At 40.8% G+C, this 24,322-nt stretch overlaps 1 protein-coding gene across 4 annotated transcripts; it reads left to right on the forward strand.

Annotated features, from left to right (window-relative positions):
- The first annotated feature begins 1,750 nt into the window (after positions 1-1,750).
- On the forward strand, positions 1,751-24,075 carry elavl2 (ELAV like neuron-specific RNA binding protein 2). Of its 4 annotated transcripts, none has more exons than XM_041964697.1 (7): positions 1,751-1,765; positions 9,445-9,688; positions 14,869-14,972; positions 18,235-18,388; positions 20,826-21,051; positions 21,678-21,716; positions 23,745-24,075. In XM_041964697.1, exons 1-7 carry the CDS (start codon positions 1,751-1,753, stop codon positions 24,073-24,075), a joined length of 1,113 nt encoding a protein of 370 aa, XP_041820631.1. The 4 variants fall into 4 exon arrangements, with proteins under 4 accessions (XP_041820631.1, XP_041820628.1, XP_041820630.1 ...); XM_041964694.1 differs by lacking the exon at positions 1,751-1,765 and adding an exon at positions 8,171-8,242; XM_041964696.1 differs by lacking the exon at positions 1,751-1,765 and adding an exon at positions 8,171-8,242 and having other exon boundaries at positions 9,448-9,688.
- Positions 24,076-24,322: the final 247 nt, after the last annotated feature.

Genomic DNA, 24,322 nt, shown 5'->3' on the forward strand with positions numbered 1-24,322 from the left:
CGCTAATTAAAACTGAAATGACAGTCTAACTATCCTCAAGTGGCAGTTGCCACTTAAATGCATAATTTGGATTGATTTGATTTTAGAGCTGACGCAGCTTTGGTATTGTTTATAGGCTGCATTTGTCATAAACATCTATCCTCAGGTAGCAGTGCATCAGAAGAGTTTCACAAGTGAACAGGATCAGTGCTCCAACTAACTTATTTTTATCTTGTAATGTGATTATTTTTGCAATTAATCATTTGTGAATAGTTAATTTCGAGATCGCAATGGGACATCATACTATTGCTTTATTTGTCTGACTTGCAGCCCAAATCCCAAAGATATTCCATTTATAATGATATAAAACAGAAGAGCAGCTGCAGCCAAAAACAATGGTGTTATTGCTCTTTAAATCTATGAATTGACTCATTGGTTTAGCTCTGAGCAGGATGGAGGTATGAAATGTTATCAGGTTGTGATTGATTTCCTGTTGATTTACAGCTGTACTTCAGTCAAGAGTTTGATCAGCTGTGAAATCTTGCTTCCAAACAGCCACTCAAAGTCACTTTTCCATGTAATTAATTAGCACAGTCAGCGAGCTGCTAAAACAGAGCCAGCACCACCAGCTTCAGAGGTTGAAGGATGACACATGGCTAAAGCACAGAACAAACGTGTATGAGGTGCAGAAGCAAAAGCTTTGTCATTAGTGTGCAACCCTTCTTATACTGTTTGTGTATTATCAGCGTGACGGTATAGATTACTTTTCACTGTATTTGATTTGGTAATATCTGCATTGTCTTCGTAACACTCGTGCAGAGGGTTTTGTCCCCCTTGTGAGGAGACTGTGGGATCTGAGAGTACCAAAAACTAAACACACTACTCTTTAATGAGTCCTAAAAGGCAGCTTGCTCAGTGGGGTAAAATTGTAGAGGTGGATGGGTTTATCTTAGCAATGATGGGAAAACAAAAAAAGAACTTTGTGGTCTTTATCTGGGTCTGGTTTCAAGATGCTGCACACTCAGATGCCTGCACTAAGAGGAGGCTGCTGGCTGGCTGGCTGCACACAGTGAAAGCCTTGACTGAAATTTTTGGGGAGCGGCGTCTTGCCAAGCCTTCTCTTCCAAGTGTTTATCTAATGAAATATTTCTGCCTTGTGGCACTATCTCAAATGGGACAATAGCCAATGTTTGTGCTTTGTACTTAGAATAAAAGGTGAAGCATATGAAATGGAGATTGAAGTAAGTCATTTTCCTCAACAACAATATGTTCTCTTGTGGCCTGATTTCTCTGTTACTATGCACGTGGGAGAGGCTGCTTGTGGAGCGGATAAGTGCTTGGGATTGCATTTTTTTTCCTTTTTTTTTTTGGCACATGAGAAACATTTGCTGAATATCCGTTCGGTTTTAGAAATTTCCGTCTTTGTGCCCTTTTTTTGTCATGTTAACAAAACCGCAAAAAGGTAAAGGTGTGAAAGCAGTGCTTATAATATGCTGGTTTTGTACTTTAAGATAAGCGACAGATGGAAAGAGCAGCAGGAGGGTGAAGCTGACCTGTAAAGTTCAAGCCTCCATCCTTGCATGACTGGCATGCTCGTAGTGTGACTGTTGACTGTACTTGGTTCAGTTGGTGTTGCTTTAACCAGCTGAAATCGGCAAACTTTGATTTGATGTAGAGGACGATTGATATTGTTTTATTTGCCTAAATCAAATATCGTGACTAACACGAAAACCCTTGAGTACTGACCAAAATCCTTCTGTCAGTTTCAGGTATGACACTTAAATCTGTGTTACACAACACAACTTTGAACTGCGGAACCATATTTAGATATTCACATTTGTCAGATTGCTGCTGTCTGGAGTGGAGTTAAGTCTTGTTATTTAGAAGTGTATTGTTTATGATGCCTAGATAAACCACAGATGACTGAGTTCATTGTGGTGTGTTATAGCCCGCAGCCATCTAGCCTTTACCTGCAGTGAGAGGAGTATATGCAGCCGTGAACAGCATAACATGCAAGTCTGTACACTACACTACTGCAATCAGCATTCTCTGTATGGAGCAAGTTTTCCACATTTGCAGCAACCTAAGGATTATCAAAAATGTTGATGTCTAAATGAAGATTGGTTTCCCACCCAAATCTCCAGGGTTGTGGGTTCCTATCCAAGAAAATAGGAAGGGACGGTTCGGAAAACTCTTATCGTGTTATGTGATTTTTATACCACACTGATCACAGAATGAAATTTTTTTTAATAAACACATACACGTATGCTACCTTTCTAAGGGGTTACATATGTATTTTGTCTCATGTTACTGTCATAGCTCCCAAACCTACGCGAGGCACGCACAGCAAAAGTTGTTTATATCCCAATGTGTTGAAGCAGTTAATGCTTGTAGTCTGCACCTGTAACTGTCGCACTGTTTAATCTCCTTTTACTACCTTTTTGCATGCTGAAAAATATTCTTAACGCAGGTTACAATAACAGAATGTACACAACATAATGCGTACCCCCCCCCCCCATTTAAGTTTCTTGATAGCAGGCATAAAAGGCTGGCTAGCAATACCACCTATGTTAAAAGGAAATCGCCATTCCTAAATACGTTGACAACGTTTTGATGCTGACCATTATTTATAATTCCTTTTTAATGCACAAGCTGCATAGTGCCTCATGGGGGATCAGATAACACACAAGCATGGTAAAAAGCAATGTAAAGACACAGGAAACTTTATCTCGGAAGCTTGCTTTTGGTTACGCACATTTGCATAATGCTTGCTAGCATACTGATCTAAGTTGACGTCTTACCAGCTTTGGACAATCAACTGTCCTTGTTGAGACCGTGAATGTTGCCAAAGATTTCTCGAGTTCATCTGGGGTCACTGTTTCTTCTATCTAACGAATGAATGAAATACATTTGTGGTAATGGGTCATGTGGGTTGAAGCTGTTTGCTGTATGGCTGTAGTTTCTATTTTTGCTTGGGTTATGTAGTCATGGGGTTTTGACCTTGGTTTCGGGACATGCTAGTGAATCAAATGAGTCATGTATTTGTACTTGTGTACTGCAGTTTATCTACAGTACATTCAAAAACCTGAAAACGGTCCGTAAGGACTGACTAAGGATGCCACAGTGAGGAAATTTTCTCACAGGCTAATAAACTCGTGACAACACCAGTGTTTCTGATTACAAGGGACATTTATTTATTTTATAAGATTTTTGTTGATGATGCTCAATATCTGTCGAGCGCTTACTTTGATCTTGACTATGTGTCGCCTCGCAGTTTGAACTTTCACTGCAGGGCCCATTTTGGCAGCATCACTCTTGTGGTCCACTAGAGGTGTGTGTAGATTAGAGCTGTTGCCACCTTCATCAGACATAAGTGAGATTGCCTCGTTAACATGATCAGTTTTCTTATAAGCACTGGGTTTAAATCCAAAACATTGCCAAATAGGTCCACCATTGTCTTGCCAGTCAATTCTTTATGTCCTCACAGAAGTGAAATCTGACTCCTGCTTCTCTGTACTGCAACGCTTTTCATTAATTGTAGCGTCAATTGTCCAACTAAGTATGGACAACAAAATTAGTATTTTAATTTTTTTTAATTTATCGTTTGAATGTGAGTACTGATGCATGAAAATTTAGTTTTATTGTGATTAAAAAATGTAATTTGTATGTGCCAGCACTGCTGCAACAAGGACTGCAAATTTCCAACAGTTTCCTTTACACATAAACATTAACAACCGCTTTACATTAATAATAAGATGCAAAATGTATGACTTTGTCTCAGTTTAAGTTTAAACAATTCTAGCGGCTCATTAGTTATGTAGTTCAGCAATGAAATCCTGACCGTCCACCACATTTGTAGGCATCATGTCCTTTTCCAGCATAAAGCAAAGCCTCTGAATTATTGTCTCATTGTTATCTTTTTATAGCATATTGCTCCCATGCTGGACTGCGTTTTGTCCTCTTCATCTTGCCTCACCATTTCTCACTGACCGTCTTCTCTTTTGTTGCACCAGTTCTTCTGAACTGCACAGTTGCAGTTTGACCTCTTGCGGGTTTAAGTGAATATATGTGAGCTCTGGACAAATAGTACACAAAGCATACATTATCAGTCAATGCATTTTTAATCAGTTAAATTATTAACTGCAGTTAATCAGTTAAAGATTATTTGCCCGGGATGGACGGACGTATTTCAGCAGAAGTAAAACGAACAAAACTGCCTCCCCAACCTGCAAGCAATGTTCGTCTGAATGTTCAACTTTTAGAGTAAAAATTGGACATTTTCTGTCATATTCACCTTTTTTTTTCATTTGATTAGTAGAGTAAAACAGTTCCTGTCGAGTGGCACTTTTATCTTTTTCATTATTTTCAGTTGTTGTCGCTCCGGTGATCCTTTTCGATGTTTGTTGGATGATGCAAGTTGCACCAAACTGATGTCTTCACATTGTTTGTCGGACCATGAAACACAAGGGCAGCAAATCTTATCGTTGTCAAGTTTCGTTATGTCACTTCCCCTAACATGGAACAAGTCAGTAAGCACAGTTACTATAAAGCAGCAAGCTGTTAAGTGATGCAGCTATAGTATATTGTCATATGTGCACTGAGGAACCGTTGCATTGCACCATTTTACACGTGGCCTCCTGTGATGAACATATCGTCAGTGACATGGGATATTATGTTATTCAGAAAGCACTGTTGTGAGGAGGTTCTCACACAGATTTCACTTTTACAACTGACTCGACCAGAGTATTGGCCTGAGTTCACAACAGTGGATGCTGCCTGCAACAAATAATGGCTAAATCGAAAAAGGTTTGTTTTGTTTTGCAAAAAACTGCTGATCTTTCTTGATACTGGCTCGATATGGAGTATGAGGGGATAAGCGAACATGTCGGTCAGGTGCTGGCAGAGTATCACCCGGTGATCGACACATGCTTTTAGATTGGATTTAGGAAAAACAAAGTTCACTAAAACTGTAACATGAAGCTGACAAGTTTAGTTTACTATGGCTAAATGTGGTGCCATCTGGAATAAAAATGGTTCCATAACAGTGAATATCTGAATACACTGTATATTACCATTTATTGTGCAATTATTGTCCCTTTGGAGAGACTGTAAAATTACCAAAACTGTTGGCAACTTGATGCTCACACAACATTTTGTTCTTTACCATCCTAATTAGTCTATGTGCTCTGGCACACACATTCTCCCTATTGACGAGCTTTGTTCTGTGCAGAGATGCACACTGATTATGCTTTCAGAGCAGAAAGATCTAACTATCTGGATAAATAACACTGTTAAGTACATTGTCATTTTTAGTCAAGCTATCACAGTGGACTCTAATCACACACACTCACAGCACACCTCCAGTTTTTCACACTTGAATAAGCTGAGGTCGTAATTATTTTCGAATGGAATAAGAATCCCGAGCGTATCTACAGCTGTTTGATCTGACTGACACAGAGCTGTTTGCTGCAATTTGTCAGCTCACGTGCCTTTATGTATATCATGATGCGCGGCACAGCCAATCGCCGCATCTGACGGTGACAGCTGAGCTGTGACAGTGTTGTAACACAATTAGCAGACCGAGAAAAGCAGCAAATGAAACTCAGAACTCAAAAGGTGACCCGCTTCAATCATGAGAGCTACACTGACTTTATTTAGTTATTCGGACAAAATGTATAAATATGAAACGACAGACCGAGAATCTGTGACAGCTCAGTCATGCTTATTCGCATATACTTGTATGCCCCACACTATGAGAGCACATATCTGCGTATTAGGAGTGAAATGCAGACAAAAAGCAGAGCAATCAAGATGGCATAAAGAATGTAATCTCTTCTTCTGGCTTTGTAAATAAGGAAATTTAAAATTTTCAGTTTTTGATTCATACTTTATCTTTCTTGGTGATGCACTGAAAATGGCACATTGACACGGCGGTTTGAGATGCTCTCCTCCACTAAGAAATATGGATTAGGTTTATTGGGTTACACCTGTCCATCTGTCAGTTGCAATGCTGCTTTCATCACTTGAGTAGAGAAAATCAATTCGCTTTTGAGTTATGGCAAGTTGACATTTTCACTAGATGCAACCAACGAGGTGAAACAAATTCATTAATAGGACACAAAATGCTCAGTTGTCTGTGCTGTATTTTTGGCCTATTTTGAGAAGCCTGCGGCCTCAAAATCTTCTATAGTCTGTATGGATCTGTAGTAGGGGTGGGCGATAGGGACAAAATCTTCTATCACGGTAATTTTATATCACAACACATAAAAACAAAAGTCAGATCCAGTGTTTCCCTTTCACACATGTAGCATATTTGTCCGCGTCAGGCGCTTTATCGCTTACAGAAAATACTGTTTGGTTTAGGTGAGGGTACCTGGGTAGAGCGTACTCATCCATAATGACTGTTTTTGTATATGGAGTGGAAAACAATATAGAGGCATGCAGAAAAGTCAGTTTAATGTCAGCAACGCGCCTGATTGCTGTATAACAGGTTATATGTGGGTATGCTGTTTTCTTTCTGTTTTTTTTGGGTCAATTGTGATGAATTTTATATATTTAAGCAGTGATGAATGAATTCTTGAATAGTAATGGAAACATGGTGCGGTAGTTTTAATTGTTTAAGTGATTTTTCTCACAAATTGCTTAGTACTGCATTGGGGAATATTAATAGAATTTGATGCATATTGAGCACCTGTGGCTTTTTTTTTTTTTTACCTGCCTTTCCTTCATGGTTAGTTAAATGTGTAGTATGTAAGAATGTGAAATATTAATTGCTGAACCATGTGTCAACTGGTCCAACACAGTCAAAGTCAAAGCTAACATTACTGCAAAGCATATGAAATATAATGATATTTTGGTTTTAGCTGCTTAACGTTTGCCAATGTTAGCTTGCTTGCTAACTTGAGGGAATTGTTAGCTAGCTAACATAGCAAAATACTGTCTGGAGTGGATAGCGTCAGCTAATTCAGCCAGACTCCTAGTCTGGTCTGGCTGATGAACTGGCCAGCTGCCCTTTGCAAGTTACTTTTATCAGCTAACATTATGAAGCAACCAACGCTAGATCCATGCGGCATACAGCTAGCTGGCTAACTTTAGCTTGGTTGCTTGTAACGTTATTGCGAGCAAAATACTATCTGGAATGGATATGGAAGCTGGGCAGCTTGCCAAAATAATTCACCAGCTCATGAGAATGATGACAATAATTTATGTATTAGGACAAATAGCTAACTGTAATCTAAGCTAAGCGGGGTTTGGTTGGCTGGCTGTGGCCGGGCTGTGTGGTGTGGCTCTGCCTTTGGTTGTGTTGTGGTGTTGGCTGATGAAGGGATTTGCAAACCGCAAGCTAGCTAGTATCATGGAGCCAATGTTCCAAATAAAATACAGGAACATTACAAACAGTAGCGTTATTCCGTGATATGTGATTTTTAAGTGATTTTCCAGCATTTTGTATGAATTTCAGCGTCTTGGCCGATGGCCACAGGATGAAGCTTGGTTATGTCCACTGAGCGCTAGCAACAGGATAGCCACGGTCGTTAATAACAAGGGTTTTCTGAAAGTTACATATAGAGCCTTGAAGTTAGTTGTAAGCCTTCGTTCTGATGTGATGTTCTTGTTGGCGATGATTTGAGCAAGTTGTCAGTGGTCTGTTTTCATAGTTTGAGCTTATTAAAGCTTCTGGGAATCTTGTAGATTGTTTCACTGTGGATGTTTGCAGTTTGAATGCTTCGTCTGCTAAAAACTGGATAACAAATGTCAGATGTGTCAGCGTAACTTGAGCATCAGCTCGACCGCTGGATGTGGGCAATCAGAGGAGACCAAATGATCTGTGCTTTGCAATTTCAGTGATCATCTTTGTGCAGTGCTCCCATCCATTAATCTAACTGCCATTCCTCATGCTTATTGTCAGTGTTGTGGCCAGGTTTCTCTTGACTGAACACTCTACACTTCTTGGTTCTGCTGTTCAGCTCATTGCTGACGATGTATTGTGACTAAGTGAAACATTGCCTTTTGCTTCTCCCTGGTTTAAGCCAATCTGCATGGACAGCCAGTTCAAAAAAAAAAAAAAAAATAGCCTCCTTTTCCTCCCCCCCAGCAATGACATGTGATCACATCTGACTGTTGCTTTGTTCTTGTTGATCTAACGTGAAGTACTTTTTGTGTCCACATTTCCAGACGGCAACTCCAAACTAACATGGCAGTCAGACTGTGCGATGTGGCTTCTCTGCTTAGAAGTGGTTCGTGGGCGCCTGAGCCTTGGACTGGGGTCTGTGGCACTTCTTTTTTGAAATCATTTGGCCAGAAGGCCTGCTTTTCGTCTCAGTGCTCAGGCCATACCAATGACGTTAGCTCTCAGTCATATTTTGACGCTCAAATCAAATTCATCACATGTTTAATTTGGAATTGAGGCACTTTCAGGTTTTATTTATGAAAAGCTCCCAAGTTGTTAATGTTCGACTGTATTGGTATGGTCTAAACCTGTCTGCTACTGTGATGTGTTTATCTAATTCCTTTATAGAATTACAGCTTTATGGCCTCGGTGCACAAATTAGTCAAAATGTGATTGAATAATATGCATAGTGGTGTGATTACACTGATCTGCACATGGTGAATCTGTTAATAAAGGATGACTCTTCATACATGAACGTGTTGCTGTTTGCCTTAACTGATTACCATATCGTTTAAGGCTTGTTGTGCAATGCTAGCGTACTGATGGCTGCAGATTTGGCGCTGCTTATGTGCTTTGCATATGTAGTTTGCAGAATGAAATGTTTCACTTTGGTCTTCACATTTAACTTGGATAGATATGCTTAAACATGCCACTTACCAACTTTAATATTGCTTTATCAGTTGTTGAGCTTCTGACAGATTAATAGACCGTCACATTGCTTTCTTAGTAAAAAGTCTATTTGCCCAGAAGCAAAAGCAGCAATCATGCATAGCAGAGAGGGAATTCACTGTGCTACCCCCGCCCACCCACCCCCAAACACACCACACACTATTTTCAACTTCATTTTTTTTTCCACCTGTGGTACTACTTTAAGATTTGGCCAGATATGAATGGTAAAGGCACAAATTTACATAATTGAAAGGCCTACCCCAACCAGCTGAGGGGGACAAAGTATTGACATTCACCCCATCACAACTTCTACTTCTTAAATGCCCTGTAACACTCAGTGTTATAGTGTTAGTTCTACTCTGCTACACTACACTAAATTATGCTAATACATGATGAAAGAAAAAGTCTTTTTGACACAGCACTGTATGTTCCCTGCAACTTGGTTGCCTTAATGATGTTTTGTGTTGGGATTTAAAATAACAATAATTGAAATAAGTCATCAATATTCCACCAAAACAGTGTTTCAGTGTGTGAAGAGCGTCCTTTTTAACTGTTTTTTAAATTGGATTTCTTTTTTTTTTTTGATGTGCATGTGGTTGTGACTTGATTTTTTTTTTCTGTCTCTTTAGCAGGTGATTGCTGCCATGGAAACACAGCTGTCCAATGGGCCAACTTGCAACAACACAAGCAACGGTCCTTCAACAATTTCAAACAACTGCTCCTCACCTGTAGAGTCAGGGAGCATAGAGGACAGTAAAACTAACTTGATAGTCAACTATCTGCCTCAGAACATGACCCAGGAGGAGCTGAAGAGTTTGTTTGGGAGCATCGGAGAAATTGAGTCCTGTAAACTAGTTCGAGACAAAATAACAGGTAACGCAACTGTTTGCATTGCTATGGCTGGGTAATGGTTTGGGCCCAACAGATACTTTGTGCTCTGAATTTATTGGCTTCAAGTATTGGCTGCAAGCATGTGTAATAACTTAAGGTAGGGTAAGTTGGAAATGTTTAAACCACTACTTTTCCTCACTTGACATCAACATGAATCCAAATAATGTATCAGTGGGGCCCTACTAGCAGTATGTTCCATGTCATAGCCTTGTCTGTTTATGCATGCACAGTATGTTGTTTCCTCTTTGTATATTTGACATGGTGCATCATGAATTATGGACCTTTTTACCCCCAATCAATGCAGAGGCCTTTGTTTTGAAAGTCAGCCAATCATTCTGAATCTCATTTGGGAGAATATCAGGCACTGTCTTTACATAGTAGCCATTATAAAAATGCCAAGCAGCAGCATAAGGTCTGATTTTAATTGCTGTATAATGCTTTAATATTTAGGATAATTCTAGTGCCACTAGCACAATGACGTTTCCTTGGGGAAATTTAAATAGATACTGTGGAATACAGAATTTTCTAGTCAAAGAGGGTTTCTTGCTTCTTTGCTGGGGGATTTTCAAGAGACTCAAATTTAATTGCATTATGACATTCCTTATATTTAAGCAGGTAGACTTGCAAATTGTTTCAGGTTTTATTGAGAGGGACTGCAGCTGACATCGACTGTGTGACATGAGCTAAGGCTGCTGGGTTCTTGCTTGCTTGCTGGGAAGGTTACCTAGACCTTCCTCCATCTGCTTTTTATAATGCGGCCCAGTGGTCAGACACGTGAGCCTCTCTGGCCTTTAAGGATCTGTGCACACATCTGTTTGTTTTGCATTTGGTCCTGAAACATCAGCGACCTTAGTTGAGCAAACAGGTCCCTCTGTTGACATGGTGGCCAGGGGGCTTTTTTATTGAGAAGCTCTGTTGAACTAACTAATAATTATAGATCATCTTTATTCTGACACTCCAAGGCAGTCACCTTCATTAAATTAACATGGAAGATGTGTGCTCAACCACATCTGGCTTTGAATTATTAATAATGTTTAATATTTCACACTGCTTTTGTATAGCTGACCAGTATTCACAAGTCTGTCTTTGCATGGTTGCTATTGTTCCCTACAGCTACTATCAGCTTCAGCTCTGAAAATGCTGTCAGGTGCTCCAAGCATGTTTGGCTAAACGGTTTCTCTTCCTGCTATCCTATAACTACACTTTACTGTCTTCTTTTAGGTTTTCTCAAAAAGGTGTTTCTATTATAGGTGCATTTGTCGCGAACAAGTGCACTATATACAGAACCTGAGCTTTCATATTTTATCTCACTGGAAACAATAGTAGCAAGAGGCAGACCGCGAGTTGATTGTATTTGTGAGCTCTCATTATGTATTTACTGAATTTAGACTTTTGGCATGCAGCGATGATGAAACTTGTCAAGTGTGTAGTCTTGCATGGAATAAATGCCCTCGTTTAGCCATGCATACAAGAAAAGCATTTGATTGGTAATGTGTGAAATGGGTTGAGCCGAATTGACAAGTGATCCTCGTTTAGAATCAGTCGTGCACGCAGTCTGCTTGGGTGATTGAACATAAACATGCTTGACAGGTTGCATATTTAGAGGCGCAAGTGGGAACGCAGCACTCCCAAGTAATTTAAGTGCAAGGCTCTATAGGAATAAGTTGTTTGAAATCAGCCGGCCTCAGTACTGGCGGCACTGCATGCCCCCATAAAGTGGGGCAGTAGAAATGTAGCTTCACATTTAGTAAACAACGTAACTAAACCTTTTCTGACCAGGACAGCAGTTTGCTGCAGGCCCTCTGATGACATAAATTTGGAGACTAGCACTTGAAAATCAAGTTTTGATCTTTTGGGTGACCTCTAAACAACATAAATAGAAAAACATTGGTGGGTAAACCAAATTTTTACGAAAGCGTCGGTTTCTCTCTGGCGCTGTCTGTTTGCCTGCTTGTTACTTTATGGCCACAGGTGATTTTTAAATGTACATTAAGAGCAGAAAATAATTGTCGATCCAACTAGAATGCTTGACCTTGTAGACTTGCTCTCCTTTCATGTTGATTTAGTTTTTTGGCATCAGTCGGTTGTTTACGTGGCTTTGAAATATTTTAGGGTTTTTAAATACATGAATTGAGACGTTCTGGGTAGATTTTGTCTGCATACAGAGTCACTGTGGCAAATCATGTGTATCTGGAATAACTTGCCTGGACAGCTTTGTCTGGGCTGTAAATGGGCCTGTACTTCTCAGCCTCGAAAGGACAAAAACAAATTGAAAGCAATTGCACAAATGCTGTTAAACCCCGACACTTGAAGGAAAACTATTTGCAATGATGGAATATCAGTTAAAGGTCTCATTCATGTATAGGAGAGTAGAAATTTGTGTTCGTAGTATGGTCAGTACAGCAAACCAGATCTCATTTTTCTACCTGGGGCATTTTTAGTTTCCGCAGGATTTAAATGAGCCACATCACATTGTCTCTTTTCAAGAGCAAATCTAATCTCGGATGTATTTTAATACAGCTACCGGGGACATTAGAATGAGTGTTTTTCATTTTGAAGTCAACAGTCCTTTTGTAAGAATAACCTTTTTAAAGCGTTTCTCTAAAGGTCGTTCCCGTGCTACCTTTGATGCTGTAGTAATTATGTGTCAGTTGTTTATTTGGCTTGTCCTCTGCCTTATGCAGCTATCCTGTTCTAGAGGTTCTCAGCTGTTGAGTTGAATAATACTGGCTGCTCAATCTGTGTTTATGTCCGTATTCACGTTCATCTCCTATCCGAGCGTTGGAAAGTGGTACAAGTCTGTGAAAATGTGTCATGTTGATTTTTGCCGTACACTTCTCCAAAAATGTAATGCAGAGTATAGAATTACACAAGTTTCACTTTGTTTTCAGAATGGGAGCCTCTGTTAGATTGGATTTGGGATGACAGTTGCACCAGCATCTTTAGTGAAACAAACTATGTAGATGGGGTCTGTTTACAGCACCATTCCAAAGGCTCTTAGCATCAGCGGTGATCAGATTAGAAGTAATTAGACATGCAAAAACAAATTGCCTTTTTATTAAAGAAATACAAATTCAGCCAGCTGGAAAGGGTGAGTCCTTAGCTCTCCGGCTGCCAGTGATACTTGTCAAACAGGATGGCAAGTTTCTTCTAAGGTAAATGTATAAACAACCCTGACATAAACAAATTCAAACTTGTGTGTGTTTGGCTAAAGCAAATTCCAGCAGGAGTGTTGTTCCATAACTTCCTCTGAAGGAGTTGGTAAAGTTTCAGTGTGCCCATTATTGCTTTGTGTGCTCATGTCAAATTTATTACGTGCCACAATTGCAGAAAATGGTATTGATCCATACTGTTGATCAGTAGTTCTTGCAGGTTTTTTTATGAGGCATCTATTTGATGATACAAGTTGCAGGATGGATTGATCAGGGACTGGCAACCAGCTTTGGCCATCAAGAGAATCTAAGCAGCTGGCTATTATAAGTTAAGCAGCTAAACTAGCATTTAAAATTATTTTTAACTGATACAATCTTGAATTGGGACGGAAAAAATGACTTCAAAAAAGGCCCTTAATGTTATTCAAAGCCTCTAAGTCATTTCTCAGGAATGATGCTCTGATTTCAGTTTCAGCTCTACATAAAGCCCCATCCCCTCCAGACTGTGTTGCTTTTGTCTCTCCCTTGGCCCTGTGGCAATGGATTTAAGCCAGCCTACATCTGTGTACTGGTGCTACATCAGATGTTAAGTAATCACCAGAGAGATGCATGCTTCCTCTTTGCTTTAAATGTTCTCGCCTTGGCTGCTGCAGCTGCAGCAGCAGCTTAGTCTTTGTGTCATTTTCCTCCCACTATGGGCAGCATTAGTCTTACACTGGAAACTGGGTGCAGTTCTCTGTTTGAAAGTGCATCCCAGCATATCTCCTCTACTCCTTAATGACAGCTGAAAGTGAACAAGTTGTTCGTTATAGCAGCATGTTTACAGTGGATGTAGCTGATGCTACACGTTCCATAGGCAGACATCACTATAAGGGGCGTAGTGTTCCCACATACAGCATGTACAGTCGAACACAGCAAGGCAGGCGGTTTACCCTGCAGGCTTAAGTAAGAGTGTCATTTCACCAGCTCATTTCAAAGGCTCACCATGTTTCTCCTGGCTATAGCAGTCCCTGAGATGCAAGGTGAAATTAAGTTTATGAACTTTACTTGATCACAGCTGAACAACCCATGAGAGCAGTGACTCATGGTGGTAAGACCGATAAAGCAAGTATGGATACATTTAGAGTGTTTAGATGTGCAGTGATGCGCAATGCTGCAGGCAGTTTCTGACAGTTTGGTGTCTGTTTTGTACTTTCCTTACTTCTATACGAGTGTGCTCATTTTATTTATTTTTTTTATTGACATCAAATTTGTATATTGGTGCAAGGTCACAGACAAATTAATGTCAGTCTAAACAGTCCACAGCAATAAGATCTGATTTAACTTAGTCTGATTTTTAATATTAAGAAAAAATATGCTGGTATGGACCTCTTGTGGCTCCCCCAACACTGAACTCATCCATTCTCAATCCTCTCTCTGGACCTGTCTTGTGCTTAAATTTGATAGTGGGGTATGTAAAAATATTATCTCCATCTAATCTCATCTAAAGTTTTCGCTAAAATTCAAGTTGCTTATGTACCGTATTAATATGCTGAAGCTGCTTGAGCTGGTGAACTTGACCGGCAGTGGAGTTGCAGAGAGACCCAGCAGTGTGGGTGGAGGAAATTGAATTGCCTCTGTGCACATAAAGAGTGGGTGTCAATCTATTGTACATTTTAGAGATAAACTGTAGAGGGAGGGGAACACATTGAGCCTCGGCTACTGCACAGTGTCAGAGATGAACTGGAGCAATTGCCTGTCGTTTTTAATTTAAGACGTGTTCGTCAAAGAGTTGGTTTGAGAGTTTACTATAGGTTGTGTAAGCCAAATAGATGCTTGTTGGAAAAAGGCTCCTAACCTCTTCTCTACCAAATAAACAGTAAAGACCGACTGTTAATCTGCATATTCAAGTATTACTAACACATTGGCAATGATGCGATTCTTCAGTGATTCATAAAGGCAGTTTTGTCTGTTTGTCACATTTCAGTTTCTAGTGTGTGACCTGTGTATGTTCTGCTCTTGTGATTGCAGGCCAGAGCCTAGGCTATGGATTTGTGAATTACGTCGACCCGAAGGACGCAGAAAAAGCCATCAATACCTTAAATGGCTTGAGACTTCAGACCAAAACCATCAAGGTGAGATGTCAGGTAGAGCTGCAATGATTAGTTGATCCAAAAAAAGAAAAAAAATACCTGTTTTGATAATCGATGTAATGTTTCAGTCACATTTTGTTGGTTCCAGCCTCTTAAATGTAAGGATTTGCTGCTTTTCTTTGTATTCATGATGGTAAATGAAGACTTTGTGTTTTCCACTGCTGGTTGGACAAACTAACTTTGGGCTGTGGGAAATTCTGATGAGCATTTTTCACCTTTTTCCATTTTATAGACTAAATGATTGTGAAAATAATTTGCAGATTAATTGATCATGAAAATAGTCGCTTGTTGCAGCCCTCATGTCTTGTCATTTATTTTTTATCCAAAACCGCCATTGCTATGTTTATTCTCATCTCCGATAAGCAGTTTAATCAGACAGTCGCATTCAGCTCAGTGGTACCGGTTGCAGAAATCCGAGATATGCCGTTCATGTCAAGCTCTCTGGTTTGGAGTTGAAGCATAATGAGGCTGGAGAAATGTGGGGTGGAAAGGGAGCCTATTGTTAATCTGGGCACATGCAGCCTTGCCTGGGCCTCAAGTAGAGCAGAACTGTTTCTATGGTTGCATGTGCTGTAGCACTGCTGTATGCCTTTACAGGGAGGTGGCTGCCATTAGCATTCATCAGGCAATGTAGCACTCAATATGCTGCTGGAAAAACTCATTTGCTTCATATAGTGCTGCAAGATTTGTGGATGGTGGAGCCAGTTTATTAGATGTGATCTTTTTTCACAGTGGTCTTACAAGGAGCTAGCCAGATCCCTTCTCACGTCAGGCAGAGGGGTATTAGTGAAAATGTCTGTGAGCAAAAACACATTTTGTGATAGAAAATTCATGTTTGAATAGCACCAAATTTGAGAGCTGTACGCTTGATTATTTCTGTATTTAACATTTGAATATTATTGACAGCTATACGGCATCATTGCCATGAATCAAACCGAACACATCTTTCTCTCCATCTCTCTTCCTCAGTTCATACCTCCTGAAAGTAGAACATGGGCGCTTTATTTATTTATTTATTTTATCACACATCCAAAACTCTCTAGCTGCTCTGTCAGAAGTGCAAATAAACCCCAGTGAGGTAGAGGAATATACTTTGCAAATATTAGCATCAAATGAAGTGTGAAGGTGAGACTGGGACGGAGGCGGGGATGAGGAGAAGTGATGGAGTTGCCTGGCTGTGGGCAGGGAGCTTCAGCGTTCACGTTCACTCCGTCAGCCTTCCCTTCAGGGCAGCGACGGGCCGAGTTTTGAGGCGGGGCGACTTTGTTTCGAATTGTTATCGATCCGAGTGCACAAAAAGGAATCCTTTTTTTTTTTTTTTTTTTTTGAAGGTTTAATTGAAGTGAGTTTATTTTTTCCTTTCGTACAATCATGGCATAAGATTGCAGAGAAGGGCTTGGAATAGGAGCATTTAACACGTATGACACTGTAATTAAATACAGCCGTGGTGCTGCAATTGACAGTCGAGTCACAAGAAGCTGGAGCCACCAGACGGAGGGAGTAGCGGGGTACAGCAGGCTCTTGACTCTGCACTGTTTCTTTCTTCTCTCCCTCTGTGTGAGTCTCTCATTTAGTCCTCCACAAAACCATCCTCGAGCCATTCTTATACATCAGCTCTGAAGTTTAGGCTGTATGGGTTCCTTCTGCACACTATTGTATAAATGTCTACATGACTGAAAATGGGACGGTGCACTGCAAAAGAATGAATTTATGACTACTCGGGGGTGTAATGACGTATTGATCCACAAGACCTGGTAGATGACTCTCTGGTCCCCCTCTGTTTTCTAGCAGTTGGCCGTGTTTATGGACAAATGCTGATTTATGCTGCATATCTTTTCCGACCTGGTGCTGGGGGCTCTCCTCTACAGGAATGGGCGAAATTAGTTTAAGAGGCAGCAACACTGCTCTGTTGTCTGTAAAATTTTCAAGAAATGATAAATTTACTTTTAAATGAGGGCTGTCTAGACAGGCCTGATGCTGCATCCATCTCTGTCAGGTTTCCAACAGAGTTGGACAGAAAATGTGCCAGTTTAACTTTTTTCGAGGCAGACTGATTTGTCACTGTCCATTTATCCGATGAGAGTCGTTGCACTGGGGTAAGAATAATAGGCTGACAGAAAATGAAGCACACGAATTATTGCAGCGCATCACCTCATTGTTGTAGGACTCAAATGATTATAAAAACAATCAAAATGGACAAAACCTGGCATTAATGGGATGAACAGGCAGGCATGAACCAAATGTGCTTTTTTTTTATATATATCGCCATTTCCTTCTTGCCTGTTCATGCTCCCCAATAACCATAAAAAAGTTGATCAAAAAAAAAATAAATACTGGTGGTTTTGTTCAGTGCCCTTTGACAGATTAATGTGGTTTCTCAGGTGTGTTCAGACTGGACAGGAAGCACATTTTTATTTTGCTTTATTTGAGCAAATTTAACTGCTGTGTAAGCTTTTTTCAGCTTTTGTTTATTAACCACAAACAGCCAGTGACTGCAGATATTGTGCTGTAGTGGGAGTGTGCCTGTGTGTGCAGCAATTCTAACTGATCCTCAATTCTAACCAGGAACTCCGCCTTCTCCTCTTCCTCCATTCTGTAAAGTCCTGGAGTCTCACAGCGTTGAGATGAGCAAGACCTTGTGCTCAAGTTAAAATTGAGAGGTTTATCCTTAAGTTGAGCCACCAGGAACAAATCTGCATCAGTTTTTCCATCGCTGTGTGAAATAGTGTCCATTCGTGCCAACATTTAGTCATAACACACCTTTAAAGTTAAGTAAAGTCACAATAAAGGCTTTTATTTGGGCTAATTTTGTAGAAAACAGAAATTGAGTGCTTGCATTAGACAATCCTGTAGGATTTCTATCTGAGAAAAACAAGTTTTATCAATATATTGAAATATCAGCATTTTTATTGTCATGAAAAACAGTGTTTTCAGATTGCACAGTATCATTAGCAATTTAAATTAAGGTATTAGATGTGGTTGCATCAGCAATTAACTATCATATTTGTCACATACACATGAGGTCTGCATGACATGAGCATATTAAAGTGAACTCAGTCTGGTTAAGTACGACAGTGTTTGCATATTCTGTGCTAGAAATGGGTCACAGCATCTGCTCCCCTGTTGGTTAAAACATAAAAGGTGATCTCATTTAAGTGTGAGTGTTATGTGAGTATATGGCATGTGCTAAAGCTGGCTGTAATGGTGGCATCCCCGTGGTCATGTGAACCATCTCTGCCCGTAGGTTTCCTATGCGCGTCCAAGCTCCGCCTCCATCAGAGATGCAAATTTGTACGTCAGTGGCTTGCCAAAAACCATGACTCAGAAAGAACTGGAGCAGCTCTTCTCTCAGTATGGACGCATCATTACCTCACGCATTCTGGTGGACCAGGTGACTGGTGAGTAGGACATGGCAACTGTCCCACAGCTTTGCTCCCCTCCCCCTCCTTCCTTTTGTTCCTTCTTTAGTTTGTGTCTTTTCTCCCCCTCCCTCCACCAGCGACTCCCTAACAAAATGACACAGCCAGGCCTGAGAAATACATCAGAGGTATGAGGTCCCCAAAAATGCAATTTTCCACTCGAGGTGTTCATAAAAATGCATAGATGGATAGAATATGAAATGGGTATAAAGTAGCAGGACTCAATGCTTCATAATTTCTTTTTCCGTCCAATCTCCCCTTCTGCCAGCACTCACCTTCTCTTGCTTTCTCCCTCTTTCTCTTTCCATCCCCAAGGTGTACATGCAATGCCTGTTTCATGGCAAGAAATGAAATGCATTTAGAGCAGTTATATTCTCTGTTTCTCAACTGTCACGTGGAAGCAGAACCCTTATGAAACACTAATAAACAGAATCTTTCACCGAGACGTTTCCCAGTGGTTCTGTCCCCGTGTGCCGCTGAAACATGTAATATTCCTTCAGGCGTGCATTATGGGAATGGTTGTCTTTACTTTTCCAACATAAAACCACTTCAGCGCAGGCTTGCTCGCAAACTGACAAACACTTAATACAAAGTTACGCATGTCTTCTGATGCCTTTGTAATGCAGTGGCTCTCGAAGACAAAACGCATACAAGAATTAAAACACAAACATTGCAGAAATGCACTCCGGAACGCATGCCAAAAGCACAAACCCGAAGAGAAATGCACTGAACAAGACACAAAGTAAATATCAAAATGACAGATGTGCATGCTCCAGTACATGAGGTAGTAGAGTGACAGACCTCTTTTTGACTTGGCAAAGATGCTGAAGCTCAAGGCTGATTGGTGGGAAGCAGGAAGAAACAAGACCAAGAGTCTAAAGACATGCTTGGATGTCCCAAGAGGCATCATGGTAACATTGCGTAGGCAGTGAATAAATCAAAGGAATAAGGCTTAAATTAACTTTAAGGTCTGTTGGCTGCAATCTGTTGCTTAAAGGGTTTATAAACTGGGGTGGGACTTGATGATGAGATTTTATTAAGCCAAACCGATGACGTCATTATCTGTCTGATTCTTTATCAATTCCCTTCTTGATTCCTGATTGATTTTCTGTGTGGGGTTGGAAAAGAAAGGCCTACACAGGTTTTCATTGTCAGTACAGCTGTTTTATTATCCCTCCCTGTGCGGTAAGCATGAAGGGTTTTGCTGGCTGGGAGCTGATGGGCGAGTCGAACTGGCTGCAGCCTGAGAGCTCACTGTAGGAACAGTTGAAAATGGATGAAATGAGAGAATATTTGTACAGCATTGGTTTTCATTCAGGTTTCTTAGTCAAAAGGGAAACATCTGGTAGCTCAGCTGGTAGAGTGTGTGCCTCAAGTACAACAACTGAGTCCCTTTGCGGTTCAATTCCAAACTGCGGCACCACACTGTCCTATCTAGCAAAGGCAAAGTGGTCAAAAAAATGGGGAAAAAAGTTGGTTAAGCCTGTGGGTCTGTGGGGGGTTGGTGTTTATTATAATGTAGGATATTTACCCTCATTGAAATGGTTGGGAAGCAGTGACATGCAGGTATCAAAAACATGCCATTTGTGGAATTTAAACACATGTTGCGTTGAAAGATGTTCCAGAATATTGTTGGTGTTTCCACTCTGACAAGAAATTCATTCAACAAACGTCACAACCAACACTGTCAGCTTTCTTTGTGAAATGAAGCCACGCTTTAGACCGTTTCTCCCTCTCCGCAATAACTCAAAACACATGCTCTCAACCGGAACCTGTTCTTGATTCCCATCCCTAGATTTGACCTGAAATAGGGGGCTAACTGTATGGAAAGGTAATGTATGTAGATAATGCTAGCTTGCTAAAGTCTCTTTAGTAATTAACTATCACTAACCCAATGGTCTGTACAGTTTGACTCACAGTGATGTGTAAATAAACATGTTCCTCCCTGCTGGCCGCCAGTCGACCATGATTCAAAAGCTTCGTATTATTGCTGGTGCTCACTGAAAATGTGTCCGCTTTTTCACCTCCACCATTTCTTTTCTCTTCACTTTGGATGTTTGTGCTTCTGCCTCTTGTATTTTTTTGTAGTTTGTTTGCATTGATCAGACTTTTAGCTGAAACTTTCTCACTTCTGGCAAAACTTTGTGGCATTGCAGGCCAGTGATGTAGCAGTGCATTTTATGGAGCCCACAGGTTTGGGCAAAATGTCCATGACTAGATGACTTAATCACCGCTATTAGGGAAAATTTAATTAGTAATCAGTACATCTACCCGAAATAAAGTCATTTTTTTGACCCCTAACTAACTGTTTCAGTGGTGTCAGTGAAGTTCACGCTGCAGATCATTACTGAATGTTTTCATGGCTGTCAAGAAAACTTAGCGTTTGACTGATGCTCTGTTAATGTACTGTCCTCAGGCGTCTCCAGAGGGGTTGGCTTCATTCGTTTTGATCGGCGAGTCGAGGCCGAGGAGGCCATCAAGGGTCTGAACTGCCAGAAGCCGCCTGGTGCCGCCGAACCCATCACAGTCAAGTTTGCGAACAACCCGAGCCAGAAGACCAGCCAGGCACTGCTGTCCCAGCTGTATCAGTCACCCAATCGAAGGTACCCAGGACCCCTCGCACAGCAGGCACAACGCTTCAGGTAAAAGGGGCACACCAAAAAAAAAAAAAAAAAATCTGATCAGAGCCAAGTCTAGTTAATACTGCCAGTGATATCTGAGGCTTTTTGAAATTTGCATTTGTCTCACAGCAGTATTATAAAAATATTCTGTGTTGGAGCTCATCAATACTCTAGACAGAATAATTCATCCCCATATTCACATCTTTGCTGTGTTCCTCCTGTTGCAGATGTAGGCCTACGACACAATTTTTAGTAGATTTTGACAAATATGAAAATGAGATGAGCAATACTCTGGTGTAAAAACAATAGATGGTCTGAGTTTTTTTTTTTGGCAATTAGCCTATGTGATGCTTATAAATGTAGAAATTAGTAAAAGCTAATTAGCTTCAGTGCACTGATTAACCTCAGTGGTATGCCAAAAAAAATCTATGAACTGAATCCCTCCTGTTGTGTAGTTTGAATATTGATAAAGGAGTTTAATCAACAGGTCAATAAGGACATGATAATCTTGGGATTCACCTGATCAACTGACTTCACGTATCAGAAATATTACTCATCTCTGTCACCCGTCAAAAAGCATCATCACCCTCATGAAAAGAGTCCTTTAAAACAAATTAATGTGTTGTTGGTGTTTGTTTTTTTTTTAGGTTGGACAATCTTCTTAACATGGCCTACGGTGTCAAAAGGTAAATTGATTTTCCCTTTTTTCAGATTTCCCTCTGTTTTAATTGATGCTGAGGGATATTCAGACCGACCATGAGGGGAGTTGATGGGGGACATTTTTTTTCTCTCAGGTTTATTTTTTCCTGCATGAGCCCTTGGCAACATTGCGTAGGTAGTAAACACTGCATAAGGTAGCACTGATTCGATATGAGGAAAAATGCTTTTGTGTGCATGCGTTAATGTTCTCTCTACATCAAATATGTACATAATCCAGTCAGTGTGAGTGAATCAGGCTGTTTGTCTTAACAGCAAGTGACGATGTAAATATTTAGCAGAGAGGTACACTTGTGTTATTTACATGAAGGGAAGGCAGGGCCAGAGCCACATATGCTCCTACGAACCTGTGATGGGTGTCACGAAGACTTCCTGCTCCTCCGAGCTCGCGCTTTTCCCTCTGCTGCTGGTAAAACTGCTTAATCTGAGTTATTTCAAGTTATAGTTTTTATATCCACATCAGCACATTTCTACCACGTGCGCAGGGAGAGCATGTCACAACAACAAATCTCCAGTGGCATTCAAACCCAGGACCGTCTGAATCCGAGGTGGCGGTCTTAAGCACAGAGCCAGCGTGCTGTACAGATACAGAGCTGGACCGTGCTGCTGAACAGAGACTGTAATGATTACACATTGTCAGTTACCTCAAGCGTACCTGTTGTTGCATACCTGCCAACATAGATGCTGATACTGTTTATCTGATCAGTGGTCGTGATGATGGCCCCTCTGTCATATCCTCCAGACTCTACAATACACACTTTAATCCCTGATGTACACTTCCATGTTCAGTCATTTGAGCTTCAAGCTTAATTTTGACTGGTCATTATTTAATGCATCCCTCTCTAAAATGAGGTTGGTGACAGTGATGCACCGAAGCGCTTTAATCTTGACATAATGTCACAACATGTCTAGATTAAAGCGTTGTCTACGCTGCTTGTCTACATAACAAAGGACAGACTTTTACAATCTCTTACTTGCTATTGCACAAAATTGCATACTTGTATTTTGAGCTCCATACTCTTACCTTGATCTATTATGGACAGCCCTGTCCTGTTTTAAACTTTGTTGCGTCAGGCGTCTTTCAGGATTCACCAGGATACCAGTTTGTCTAAGTTCAGTTTTATAAGAATGCCTTCCTCGAGCATGATTGAAGTCCAATCCCCTGAAAGCTCAAAGGCCCATCACCGGCGACAATAGACTTGTGATTTCTCTTCTGCCCCGCTCGTTGGCTGACGTCTTCGTTGCCAAATCTCTCTCCGTGTCCTTGATGCTGGGAGCACACCTGTCATGGTGGATGTTCCCTGAGAGGCCAACTGGAGCAGCTAATCTAATATGACACCTGCTGCAATAATTCATAGGCTTTCCATGCACTTTGAATTTTGTTTCTTCAAACTGCAAAACCACATTTGGCAAAGGCCGGGGTTTTTACGTGCCTTTTTTATTCTAGTCTTGGCACAAACTTCACCTTCATTTAGTTATTAATCATAATTTTTATTATGATTCGGCACTTTTTGTTTTTGAGGAAGGAATTTGGCGCTCCTGTCCTTGTAGCCACGTGACGCCGAGCTCCAAAAGCAGCTGCAGTTTCTGGGAGAAGTGTGAAAAGCTGGCTCCATAGTTTCTACCTCTGATATGAGAGTGTGTTTGCATGTCGACTGTGTGTGTTCTGCCCTTTTTGCTGCTCAGTCAGAACGACGGCTCAGCTTCTCTTAAAACTTTACTGCCCAGCTGAAGGAAAACATTAACTTCCTAAAGAATATCTCGATCATCTGATTCATATAAAGAGGTTTCTGAAGTGAGAGGAGGGTGTTGCACTGAGGCTGTAGAAGCAGCGTAAGCACTGCTCCTCTCAGCAGAAGCATGGCTGCTGCTGATCTCTGTAGAGACTTGTCAGATTCTGTTAGGCTTGTTGGCACGATCTCTTGTCTTATAAAAAGGCCCATTTTGTCCTCATTTTGGCTCTTGCCTTGAACCGTGTTACCTTTTGTCTTTTACAGCCGGTTCTCCCCCATGGCCATTGACGGGGTGACCAGCTTGGCTGGCATCAACATCCCGGGGCACGCGAGCACTGGCTGGTGTATCTTCGTCTACAACCTGGCTCCAGACGCAGATGAAAGCATCCTTTGGCAGATGTTTGGGCCGTTTGGTGCCGTGACAAACGTCAAGGTTATTCGCGACTTCAACACAAACAAGTGCAAAGGATTTGGTTTTGTCACCATGACTAACTACGACGAGGCAGCCGTGGCCATCGCCAGCTTGAATGGATACCGCCTCGGGGACAGAGTGCTGCAAGTCTCGTTCAAAACCAACAAAACACACAAAGCCTAATACCCACTGAGATTGTTTCTAGAAAACTCAGCAGAAAATGGAATCAGAAAATGGAAGCGCATCGACCGTAACTTTCTACATTAGTAAAAACGGCTTTGTAAATCAGTGTTACGAAGAAAAAACAATATTTAGCGTCCAACAATGTGATTTTTTTTCTTTTCATTGCTACGCTTTGAATCTTCTCTATATACTTTAAAACAGGAAAAAAATACTGCAGGTTTTAATGCCTGTGATGTTGAATTCTCTT

This window comes from Chelmon rostratus, chromosome 23 (assembly GCF_017976325.1).
Source record: "Chelmon rostratus isolate fCheRos1 chromosome 23, fCheRos1.pri, whole genome shotgun sequence".
Lineage (NCBI taxonomy): Eukaryota > Metazoa > Chordata > Actinopteri > Chaetodontiformes > Chaetodontidae > Chelmon > Chelmon rostratus.